Source organism: Tenrec ecaudatus, chromosome 1 (assembly GCF_050624435.1).
Source record: "Tenrec ecaudatus isolate mTenEca1 chromosome 1, mTenEca1.hap1, whole genome shotgun sequence".
In the NCBI taxonomy this organism is placed as follows: Eukaryota; Metazoa; Chordata; class Mammalia; order Afrosoricida; family Tenrecidae; genus Tenrec; species Tenrec ecaudatus.
The window spans coordinates 199,278,212-199,290,630 of record NC_134530.1 but is presented as its reverse complement, the minus strand read 5'-3'; the positions used below and the strand labels follow the sequence as shown (position 1 = coordinate 199,290,630).

Sequence of the window (12,419 nt, the reverse complement as noted above, 5' to 3'; positions counted from 1 at the left end):
CGAGGGAGGGGAGATGGGTGGGAGAACTGGTGACAAGTGTCTGACCTTCATCTTAGGAGGATCATCTGGGGCTGACGATTCTCCCCCTTCATGAAATGAGCTGAGGCGATCCCATGGGATACACCATTCCCACATGCGTCCTCCCCGGGGGCAGACCAGTGAGGACGGTGCTTCTTCTAGGCTGCTCTCGTCTTTCCATCAATCAGCAGAGTTACTCGAGGCATGTTCAAAGATGCTTGTATTTTCCTAGCAAAAGAGACTGTTTTCAAAAGAGCCTGGGACTCAGAGTTCTTCATCATTAAGGCTATCAGTGCCAACAGATTGTTCAAAACCCTGAATTCAGACTCGATAAATTAGGGAATGAACTACTCTACAGAAAGAGTCTCTACTTTCTCAACCCAAGGCCAGCAAATAGACTCCAACTCACAGTGACCCTTTAGGGTAGATTGTTCTTGTGCGTTCTCAAACTCTTTCTGGGAATAGAAAGCCTCGTCTTTCTTTCTTGCAGCAGCTTATGGTTTCGAACTGCTGGCCTTATGGGGATCCGCTTGGTGTGTCACCGTGCTGCCAGGGTTCCCTCTGAATCTGTAGAGTAGCAGCGTTCTAGCCTTCATGGTTTTCCATCCAACTGCACATTAGGATGGCCCGGGGTATTAAAAAAAGAAAATTCAAATTCCCCAAGGCTCCCCTACAGTGGTTTTGATCTCCTGGATCCAGGGCAGTCACAATATGACGCCATTCATTCTGCTCAAGATAGAAGCATTGTTTGTAAAGTTGGCCACATTGCAACAGTACAAACTAGCTAGAAAGGATTCCTTTTCCTAGAATCATTTCATGGGTTCAAATTCTAAAGGTATATGTGTTCCGCAATGAATATTCAATACGTCTCAAATAGGATGCAGGCCTGTATCAGGCAGGTATCCTGCTGTTTCGGAGTTCCTGCTACAGGCTGTATGCTGCCACGTGCTGAGCGGGAGCAAAGGAAGCCAGGGTCCCGGGAGGGTTGCTCTAATGCTGAGCTTTCTAGAGTCACGCCTTGGCCTCATCCTGAAGAATGAATGGCAATTAGGAGAAACAGGAACTGGGATCATGCAGGGAAGAAGAAAAGGCCTTCCGGACATGAGACGGAGGCTCAGAGCAGGGACATGGTTTGTCCCAGGTCACACAGCTGGTCTAAGACAATGCCACCCACCCCCCACCCCCCGACCCCACCCCAGGGACTGGTATTCTCTCTAGTTTCTATTCAGCCTTGTGCCAGCCTGTCCCTCAGACCTGTAGGAATTGCTGGAGCTCACACTCCTTCCACCCTCTGGCTCGCTTCTCGGGAGGGTATTGATGGTGCCGCTGCTCCATGCTGCGAACTGGTCCTGGACGAGAGCATCGCCAAGTGCTGGCCCTGAGACTTGGTGGCTTCTGGTGCCCTGCTGTAAATCCGGCTCCTCTAAGTCAACAGGTCTCGCTGCTGAGTCCCTGGCCCTCTAGCAGCCGGCGGGGAGGGGCCCTCCTTCAGTAAATTCACCCAGTTAAATCTGGGATATCATCTGATACATTTCGATCCCTGCCCTACCGTCACACTGATACCAGGAAAGCCACTGGGATCTCGTGGAACACAGGGAGGGCCCCAGGAGTGTACGCCACGTCTCGACTACAGTCCAGGGAACGCTTGGATATGCGGCCAGTTGAAGGGAGAGAGTTCCTAGGGAGCCCTTGATGCTTTTGACCTGAAAAGAGAAAGTGAAATATGAACCCACTCCATGGCCCCTCCTTCCCATGTGCAGACCCAAGATACACGATTCCTTGTACCCACAAAATCATATGTACATGATGTTCCGTGGCAGCTGGATTCATAACAGCCCCAACAGAAACCTCTGAACACCTCCCCGCAGAAGAATGAAAGAAGAATTTCAGGGTCTTGGTGTATCCGTATCGGGAGTGCTGTTTAAGGAATGAGCTAGGGCGACATGCACCAACATTGGTGAATCTCAAAAACAGACACAAAGAGAATTCGGGGAAGAAGGCTCTGTTCCAGCCCAGCCCTGCACGCAAACATGAAACATAAGCCAGAAATGGTCATCCGTTCTGAGGGACTCTGGCTCAGTGGAGGAAGTGGAGAACCTGCAGAGAATTGCAGACGGGCAAGACTGAACGACCCAAAAAGCCACATCTGGTAGGCAAATCACTTCTCTCTCCAGCAGTTGTCCTCCCCCCAGCTGCTCCGGCCATTGGCTGCTGTGAGCTGGGGAAGTGTCCTCAACAGAAGACCCTGCTTCCCTGACCACTGCCCCCTGCCAGCACAGAGCCAGGACCCTGGGCTTCCACTCTATCAAAAGGCGCGCAGTCCCTGAAGTATGTTCGGAGGTGCCTGCATGTCTCTGATCTGGATGCTGTCAGTGGCAAGCCTGCTGTGAATGGCTACGGAAAGTCTATCACGTGGGACCTGCATTTATAGGCACGTCCTCCCTGCCCCCCGGTGCACACAGTAGTGCCGGCTTTAGACAAATCTGCAGGAGAGACCTCCCAGGGTGTCAGTTTGGGTCTGTCTGCTCCCCCTTTCTGGTTGGTGCTGGGGACTGCAGCTGGACACTGTCACCTGCAAACCTACAGTGAGTTGCAGCAGGAGGCACCTGCTGTGTGCTGGGAAGCTGGTATCTCGAATGGAAGATACACCCACAGCCAACACACTATAATGAGGCAGGCTCTGATGGAAAAAGCCAGCCCCTCCTCCCCCCGATGGGTCTGTTTAGAGCAGGTGTCCTCAAACTACGGCCTGTGGGCCACAGGTGGCCCACCGAGGACATTTATCTGGCTCACTGAGTGTTTTTGCCCCCATTTGTTTTTTTACTTCAAAATAGGATATGTGCAGTGTGCATAGGAATTTATTCATAGTTTTTTTTAAACTATAGTCCGGCCCTCCAATAGGTCTGAGGGACAGTGAACTGGCCCCCTGTTTAAAAAGTTTGAGGACCCCTGATTTAGAGCGTGAAAACCCCTCCCTCACCTGGGCACTGTCCCCAGCTACAAGCCTGCAGTGAATGGCGACAGAGGCGCCAAGTGGAGTTTGCTCCTGGAGTCAGCATTCTGCCTGCCTCTCCGAGCAGCCCAGAGCCTAGACCTCTGAAACCAACAGGACAAACCTCCATGGGGGTCCTGCCCCTTCTCCCACTGGCACTGAGAACTGCTGGCTAAGGATTCTGCGTGGTAGGAAAACTGGATTTCCACATGCAGACAAATGAAACCAGATCCACATGTCACACCATACACACAAAACCACTGCTGACAATTCAGAATAGATTAAGGGCCTGCATGTGCAATCTAAAAGCATAACATTCTTATAAGAAAATACTAGGGCAGCCCTGTCAGGCCTAGCTTTTAATAATGGATTATCTAATACAATAACAAAAGCACAGACAGTAAAAGACCAAATAAATGGGGTCGCATACAAATTAGAAACTTTGGGGGAATAAAAGATTTCACCACCACAACAACAAAAAAGTGAAAAGATCAGCTGATTTACCAAGAGGACGTCTTCAGAAACTCTCCATCCCATCGGAATCCAATAACAAAGCGTTAACGCCCTAACAACCAAAAGGATGCCCACACTACAGCGGCGAAGGACTTGAGTAGACATTTCACCAAAGAGGACATTCAAAGAGCCAACGGACGCATGAAAAAAATGTTCAGTGTTATTAGCCATCAGGGAGATGCAAATCAAAACCACAAGGAGCTATCCGTTCACTCCCATTGGGATAGCTACCATTAAGTAGATAGATAGTTGAGTAACGAAGTAGCGTGGAGGCTGTGGAGAAGTAGAAACGCGCATCCCTTTCTGGTGCAAAGGGGAAAGGGTGCAACTGGTGTGGCCAACGTGTGACCATTCCTCAAACCATGAGGACCCCAGCGACCCTGCGGCCCGGCAAGTCCCCCGCGAGGTCTTTACCGCGGAGACGTGAAGCGGGAACTCAAACGAGCCTTGTAAAGTAAGTTCACCACCACACTCGCTACAAGTCAAACGGCAGAACCAAGCTGAACTAGGAGAATGGTTAAGCAAGCCGTGGTGCACACATGGGGCGGAATGCTGCTGGCCCAGAGGACAGGAGGGTCCGCGCACAAGTTACAAGACAAGACGGATGAGCTCGGAGACAGTGTGCCGAGTGGAACAAGCCCATCACGGAAGGACTCACATAAAAACACAAGAAACGGTGTCTGTTCGGAGACCTACGTTTGTTAGGATCACTGGGGTGTCGGGAAGGAGAGCCGAGAGGGGTAACGCTGATGGAAAAGTCTTATTGATTAAGGGTCGGGTTGCACAAGCAATTATTGTGACTGTTGTCAATAAGTTGCACATGTATAAAAGCTTGAATTGCAAAAACTGTTTTCCTCCCACTCCCTATCCACCCAGCCCCACCCACTCCCCAAAAGAGTGACTGTGGTAAACTCCCCCAAAACTCATGGGATTTGGTTCCGTGGTGTGGAGATTTAGGGTCATGGTTTAATAGGACATCCCAGCTCCTTGGCCTAACTTTGTGTGGCGCTTCTGCTCTGTCTCCTAATTCCCAGCGCAGAACCTGCGGGTTAAAAGCTTGCATCCGAGGCATGGTGGTTAGTCTCTCTGCAGCTGCAGCAGCAGAGGAAGGAGAGCCCAGAATAGCAGGAGGATGTGGCGTTACCCTCCCCGAGCAACTGCCTTATTTGCCATGAGACCAGAAGAGCTGGCTGGTGACTGGCTACCATCGCTGAACATTCGAGTCAAAGATTACCTACAAAAGTCCGGACCGAATGGGGGGAATGCAGAATTCCAAGCTCACATGGGCTCCAGTCTTTCTAGAGCTATGGATGATAGATGAACTCCTGAGATCATCTTAAACCTTAAATAATAAATTTTAACCAGAAAAAAAGCTCTACCTGGAGCACTGTGCTCTCTTAAGTACTATGACTATGGGGTCAAAGGTGACAAGAGCACCCGGAAAGGTTCGATGAGAACCTTGAAGGTTAGAGAGTTTGTATTGATGAGAGAGGAACAACTCAACAGAGGAAGGGGAGAATGGATGCCAAACCCAAAGATTACCATCAGTGTCACTAAATTCGATGTGGCGAAACCATGGAATTAGTACGTTTTGCTGTGTATATTCACAACAACAAAATAAATTTAGAATTTTAAAAATACCTCAAAGAACATGTAATTCCTAGCAGGTAAAGACCCCAAAGAACAAGCAAAAGCTGTTGCGCTAGAGATCAGAACAGCGTTTACCTCTTTTCAGACTGAAAAGGGACATGGGAGAACTGTGGAGGGTGTTGGAAAGGCTCTTCCTCTGGCGGGGTGTACCTGGATGTATTTAAAGGCACCCAGCTCTGCTGGTTACAGCTGTGTATTTTACTCTGTGTAATGAAGACCCCAATAAGGCACTGCCTTTTCGTTTGTATTCAAAAAGAGAGAGCAAGAGTAGAAGGAAAGCCCTTGGGGGGACAAACCCCTGCCAAGCTCTTGAAGTGATCGAATAAGTGATAGAATGTCCACCGTCTTGCCCAGCAAGGTCCATCAGTATGTGACCGGTACAAAAACATGGTGTGGGGAAGGGGCCTTCCCATGGACCAGTGCAAGTCCTCTTCTGAACAGTGATGAGAAATACATGGTGAGGACATACACGGTGCTGTGGCACCATGGAACACAGTAGAATCCAACAAACTATTCAAGTGAGCTGCTGTTTAAACCTGTGTGCTGTGGGTGCTGCCCCCAGGTGCTCGCAGGGGCTCCCCCTGCCCCCAGAGGCTCCTAGGGGAGGATTGTGATAGGAGGGTTTTGGTGTTGTTTTGTTGTTGCATATTTTCTCCAAGAACAGTTATCTCCTGCCTTTTCCTCTCTACCTTTCACTCTCCAGGAACTTCAAAAATACGAGCAGTTCATCTTTGCAGATCATACCAATATGATCCAAGTTGAAAATGTCTACGAGGAAATTTTACATCAGACCCTCCTTGATGAGACTCTGAAAGGTAAGCAAGGCTGGTTTATCTGGTCCAGGAGCTGGTCTGCTGCCTGTGGTGATGCCAGTCCTCAGAAACTCCAGCAGGCACTGTAGTCTATCACACGGGGTCACTGTGAGGCAGAATAAATCGGCTTGATGGTAAAGTAGGGGTGGGGTGACCAGATAGAGGGGCACGCCCAGGAAATGGGACAGCTGCCTTGTAACCGGACAACAAAGAGAAAGAAATCGGCTTTGGTGTGCGAGGGAGACAGAGCCGGGAGAAAGGCAAAGAAGGAAAGAGGGTAGCATTGAGCACTTCAGGAGTCGGCGTCCGCTCTGCTGGCCCTTGGGATATTGTTTTCCTGAATACAAATAGCATTACCCCTCTGAGGGCAGGGATTTGAAGCTTCATCTTTCAGATGGGGAAACAGGCTTAGAAAGAAGCCCTGGTGAAGCGGAGGATGAGGTGACAAGCTGTCTTTCTCCCACAGCTGCGGACCAGCCAAGAGTTAGTAGTATCCTAGCCTAGACATAGCTCCTCAGAGGCTCTTCGCTACCCTGCCCCGAGTCTGGGGCAGGCGATTCTGGAAGCAGGGCTGACCCGCTGCTCTCTCAGTGTGTTCCTCGCCTCCGCTCAGCCAGACAAGGAAGACACAGGGTGATGACATCGCACAAGCCATGCTAACATGTGGCACCTACTGTCCTGAGAGTCGGGTCTCAACTGGGATAGGAAAGCTTGTCTTCAAACATCCTGTGTAGCTCCTCTCCCCGCAATCAGTCTCTGGGCCTGATGCATCTGGTCTCTGTCCAGAAGGTCACGAGTAGCCCCAAACCTAAAGGACGCTGGCCGAGCAGAAGCGCCCGGGCACAGTGGGGCGGTGGGAGAGGAAAGGAGAAGGGTCTGCCCCCACCAGGCCTGGCGGCACCTTTGGGTGAATGAGAAAAGGGTTCCCTTCCTCTGGACCCTCTGCTGTCCTGTCTGGAAATTGTCACCATGCAGGCAAGTTGGTTCCAGCTCCCAACCATGATGTCGGTCAGTACAGCAAAGGGCGCCGGCCACATGCACCTTTGGGTTCTCCGGTGCATATGAAAGGTATATTTACCCTGCCCTGCCATCTATTAGGTATGCAAATAACATGCTGGAAAAGTTTGAGATGCTGTCAGACCTGCCCCAAGGCGACTTTGAGACCCAAAGTTGGTAAACAGCGTTGGTAGACTTGCCGGATGCAGGGTTGCCCCAGACCTCCCCTGGGAAAAACGCCGCCTCTATGAAAAAGGTGAAGCAGATCAATGAGGCGTGTCTGGATTCTGGTCGTGTCAGAGCGGCCCCCAGTCCCAGTCTGTGCCATCTGGGATAGGTAGGATTATGTTGGGCAGGGATCACAGTGCCGCCCTGGGCGACGCCAAGCCCCTTGGAAACGGTGGCCCGTCTTGTGCTCGTCCCTGGGTCTTCGCTGCCTGTGTCACTGGGGTCACTGCGGCTCCTGGCCCACAGCCATCCTCTGGGACAGCATAGAGGTCCCCGTGGGAGCAGGGGGCCGGGACTGATCTCCCTCCGAGGGACTGGTGGGCTCAAAAACCCAGCCTTTGGGTTAGCGGCTGCACCACCAGTTGCCATCAGGTTGCCTGACTCACGGCCGCCGCGTGCTTTGAGCCAAGTGGTGCTTGACACTTCTGCCCAGGTCTGCTTTCCCAGAAGGGGCTGCCATCCATGCCCAAGGCTCCTCGGGTTGGACTGCCAGTCCATCCCGTCACCATTCACCATTTGCATCTCCCAGGGAAGACTCCTAGCTCATAATCACGCCCCACCGTATCTGGTGGTCGAGTGAATAAATGAGTGTAATGGTGGGGGAAAGTTTGCGGTGATCTGGTCCGGGAAGACTCCGGGAAAGTCAAGAGTAAGTGGAGACTTGACATTGAGAAATAGCCAGAGCATCTGAAACGGAGGCGGTTGGCCTCCGGAGAGAATCAGGTCATCCACGCTGCCCAGGCAGAGTGCTAATGTCACATTTTGTGTTCTGGTCTGTCTTAGTGATCAAGGAAGCCGCTGTCCTGAAGAAACACAACTTATTTGAAGACAACATAGCCCTGCCCAGCGAAAGTGTGTCCAGCCTTACTGACCTGAAAACCCCTGCGGGGTCAAACCAGGCCAGCCCTGCCAGGAGTGTCTCTGCCATTCTGCCAGGAGTCCCAGATAGCGAGCCCCCCGGGAACGACGTGTTCCAAGAGCCCGAGGAGGAGAAGCAGCCGGGAGCCCCTAGTCCTTTGGCCCAAGAGGAAAGCACCGACCTCCTGTTCCCTGTGACCAGCCCTCCCGAGGGTGGGGACAGGCAAGTGGTTGCTTCAAGCATCAATGACCCCGCAAATCTTGTGGCTACAGAGGACAAGGCAGGAACCTTGGACCCTAACTCAGCTGAGCTGGAGTTTGGAGGGGTTCCCGAGGAGGAAGACCCGGCATCCATCTCTGCCTCCGGCTCCTTGAAAGAGCTCAGAAAATTGTTGACGGTGACCGTTGAAGTCCCGGTGGATCCTGCTCTAGCGAATGAAAAAGATACCAATGAGCAGACCCTTTCGTCTCAAGAAGATGCAAAGGAAGAAGAATCCCCCCAAATCTGCACAGAAGCCCAGGAGGCAGCCGGGTCCACTGGGAATCACGGTGAAGGGGATGGAGCCAGGGAGAGGGGGGCCCTTGTTGCTTCGGCAGAGGCTGGTGGTGTGGGGTTGGAGAGCTTTCCCGAGGCCAGCAGCCCTGCCCCGCTGCCAGCCGAGGGGGCCAGCTGCTCGGGCCCCAGGGGTGAGCAAGCAGATGCTGGGGAGCCCATGGACAGGGAGCTCCTGGGGGAGGCCTGCAGACTACTTGAAGCAGGCGGGGCCCCGGAAGGTGAGGCCCCGGAAGGTGAGGCCGGTGTCCAAGAAGAGTGCATTCTGAGTCCTGACCATGGCTTCGGTAGTGAGAGCCAGCGTTCTGAGGAACAGGAAGTGGCGGGAGGGCTGAGCAGCCCAGGCCAGGCCCCGGTCAGAGTGGCTGCAGAGGGACTTCAGGCCACCAGTGTTCACGGGTGCCAGTGGGTGGTTGAGAGTGCTCCAGACACCGACAGCCTGGGTGCACATGGGAACGGCAAGACGGAGAGAGAAGGTGGTGAGGAGGGTTCCCCGGGGGAGCCCCTGGAGGAGTAAGGGGGACTATTTGGTCAAAGCCTTTCTTCCAGCAAGGTCCATCACAGGGGGGTTCGCTTAGGAATTGCACAAGGTTGCCACAAGAAATAGTCTATTAAATATTTCTTTCACTTTGTCAATGAAACCAAAGGAAAAGCACACAGGGCGTGGGCACTGTAGACAAACAGCTATGTGGGGCTGACCTGTTCCACTCTCAAGTATTGCTTGGGCGTTTTAATAGGAATTACACAGACAGCGGAGTGTTTGGGGTTGGAGGCCAGCTGAGGGTGTCAGGCAGAGGGAGTGGTGTGGCAGTGAAGACAGGGAGGCAGTGGGAGCCTGGTTTTCAGTGCCCTCTGTTCCTTGTGGTGGCGTGGTCTCCTGGGGCACTTGAAGGCTTTTCAGTAAGAATGTGAATGCACACAGCCAGCCCCGCTGCACCAGCTTTCCAGCGCATTTCACTCTCTTTAGTCTCAGCCTTGGTCCTAGGTCAGGCAGGCTACACCAAGGGACAGGTCACAAACTCCACTCCCCTCTGGTGTGTGAGCGCCACAGAGCCAGTCCCGACAATGAATCTCAGGAGAAGCTGAGCAGAAACAGGAGGGAAGCTCACGGATTGTGGAACTGCCTAGGCCTGTTATTAATTCTACTATCAGTCAAATAATTAATTGTGTTAATTAAGTTTCTTGATCCTTATTAATTAATCACCTTTGGGGGAGCATTCAGATGGAGCAAGAAAATGTCATTGGCGTGTTTCAGCCTGAAGCATTCCACATCTGCCGTAGACTGCTGAGAAAAGGCTAAGCTCAATGACTGACATTGACGCCTACTAGTTAAACAAGCATTATTTGAACAGTTACTGCATGCCACGTACTGTATTAGGTAAAGTAATAATAAAAAATAGATAAGGCGTATTGCCTGGTATAAATGAAAGAACCCAGGAAATTAACCCAGAAAAAAAGAAAGTGCCAATTTTCAAACCATGGCACAGTTTTCTGTTTTTTTTCATTGAAACAATACTGACTTATTTCCAGAAGGTAGCATCAATTAAAAAAAAAAAGTCAAAGTATATACCATCAAGTCCCAAATCTGTTCCCCAAAGTGGCAATTGTTGGTTCAGTCATTCCGCAAGCTCACGGAGTGCCAGGCTCTGGAGGGAGGTACTGTGGTGACACGACTGTCCCTTCCTCCTGAAACTTACCCTGGAGTGGAAGTGGGCATAACGACAGCTTTCTGATGGGTCAGGACCGACAACGTTTGTTAATGGTGCCATGGAGTCTTACTTGCCAGAGATTGGGGGGGCGGGGGGGGAATACTGTGCTATTTTCCTCCAGGGGAAATGAGAAAAGCAACACAACTACTAGATTATTTCCTAAAAGCTTCCATCCCAAGTATTACATGCTGAAGTTTGCTTCCAAAAGTTTTAATACTAGATCCCAACTTAGTGTCCTTAGGGCTTGTTTTGATCATCGCCAGCAATGAAGTTTCTGTCACTCTATGCCACAGGCTGTCACGTTAACCAGGGATTGAAATGTCTCCCCCTTCACCACACTCATAAAAAGTTCCTTGGATTTCTGGATCATAAAGGATGAAAACTGGCAAAAGCATACTCCCATATTGAACTGTTTCGACTGTTCTTAACGGGGGTGTTCAGATTCTCGATTCTAACCAGGATCTCATCATGAATAATGAAAGTAGAGCCCCCAGTGTTTCCTCATAGCCTTGCACTTGGCTCAGGAGTGGAACTTTTGTTTACTTCCTGTCCCTACCAGGAGCTCCTGTCTTCCAGGGCAGAAACTAGGTGTTAGGCATCCTGCCTACTTCCTGCTAGATGGAAGCACAACCTTCAATAGTGGCTTCCTGTCTCCTCAAGTCATTTTAACACCCCCAGGACCTAGTGCAAAATTGGCAAATGACAGGTTGCTCAGGAAATTGGATGGGACTGCACCTATGCTGGGCTATTTGGGGCCTTGGTGTCGAGCAGGAGCACTGATAGCAGACTGAGTTGGGCAGCTAACCGCAAGGTCAGCAGTTTGGACCCACCAGCTGCTTTGCGGGAGAAAGACACAGCTTTTTGCTTCAGTAAAGATTATTTGTAACATTATTTTTAACATTGTTTGCTTTCACAAGTCTGTTAGGCAAACTTTATAGTACTGGGAATTTGGTTGGCTTTTAATATGAACTCATAGTTGTTGCTGCAGAGGTTTTCCAGAATGGAACAAGTTTATTAGGAGGGTTTTCTCTCATCTCTGGGGAAATTTATTAGAGATGCATCAAATCCCAATAATATTACTTATTGACCTTTCACCCCCCCCCCAAAAAAAAGAGAGCATTTCCCTTAAAGAAAATCAGCTTGTCATTCTCTCGTTTTTAGCATGAATAGAGGGGACAGTCGTGGCTTTTGTAGTGCACAGTAAACTCTTAAATGAAAGTATTCTGGAACCCACAATAATCAGATTTCAGTTTTCCAAATGCTTTAGAAAGAGGCTGAAGGTGAATAGCTGCAGGTCTTTGACATTTTATGACAAAGATTCTCAACTCTGGTTTTATATTCCTTTGGATTGGTGTCAATGATAGAAGGCTTCACAAAACTCCCACACAAACGGAATTTAATTTATTCTAAGAAGCACCAAATGGTATATGCTAACTAGCGATTTTAACGTGGAGAACGGAAGGATGGACTTCTTCATTAAGCAATAAGATAGCTTCACTAAGTAAAAATGTTGGCGACATGTGTCTTACTAAATAATAAAGGGCTTGGGGACTTGCCTTTTGAAGTTTGCAACTTCAAGGCGGGGAAATCTGTAGACTGATATATATTTTTTTCTGGTCATGGTATAAATCAAACTGAATTCACTTTGTAACCACATATCTACTCTGCCAAGTGACTATATTCCAATAAAACATTCATTCGTGTCGAGTGGTCCAGATGTCTTATTCACTTGGAAATGGGACTGGTCTCTTCTTTTAGGCAAGTGCTATCCTCGAGCTGGGGCGAAGCGCTCACAGAGATGAAAAGGGAAGTCACTGCTGCCGGATTCTGGACTGTGTGCTCGCCTGCCAGCAGGACAGCATCCGGGGGAGGCCATCGAGCAGGAAGTGTAATTATGCTCTGACAACGCATCTGCTTCTCTCTCTGAGAATTGAGTCAAGACCATACTCCTGCACTGGTTTATGGTGCTTGATGCAACTGGACTGCCGTTCAATCTGGAATTTAGATCCAGTGGGTAGCATGGCACAGAGCACTCATTCTCTCCATAGTTAGAAAACCGTTTTTAGTCACCAATATCCTGAGTTGCGCAT

General features: G+C 50.3%; 1 protein-coding gene across 1 annotated transcript in view; it reads left to right on the top strand.

Annotated features, from left to right (window-relative positions):
• Positions 1 to 12,032, top strand: part of NIBAN1 (niban apoptosis regulator 1) — a 206,013-nt gene extending 193,981 nt beyond the window's left edge. The window contains exons 13-14 of the mRNA XM_075528350.1: positions 5,877 to 5,988; positions 7,993 to 12,032. Coding sequence (XP_075384465.1) covers positions 5,877 to 5,988; positions 7,993 to 9,137 — 1,257 coding nt within the window. The 3' untranslated portion in view covers positions 9,138 to 12,032. The remainder of the gene's footprint in view (positions 1 to 5,876; positions 5,989 to 7,992) is intronic.
• The last annotated feature ends 387 nt before the right edge of the window (positions 12,033 to 12,419 follow it).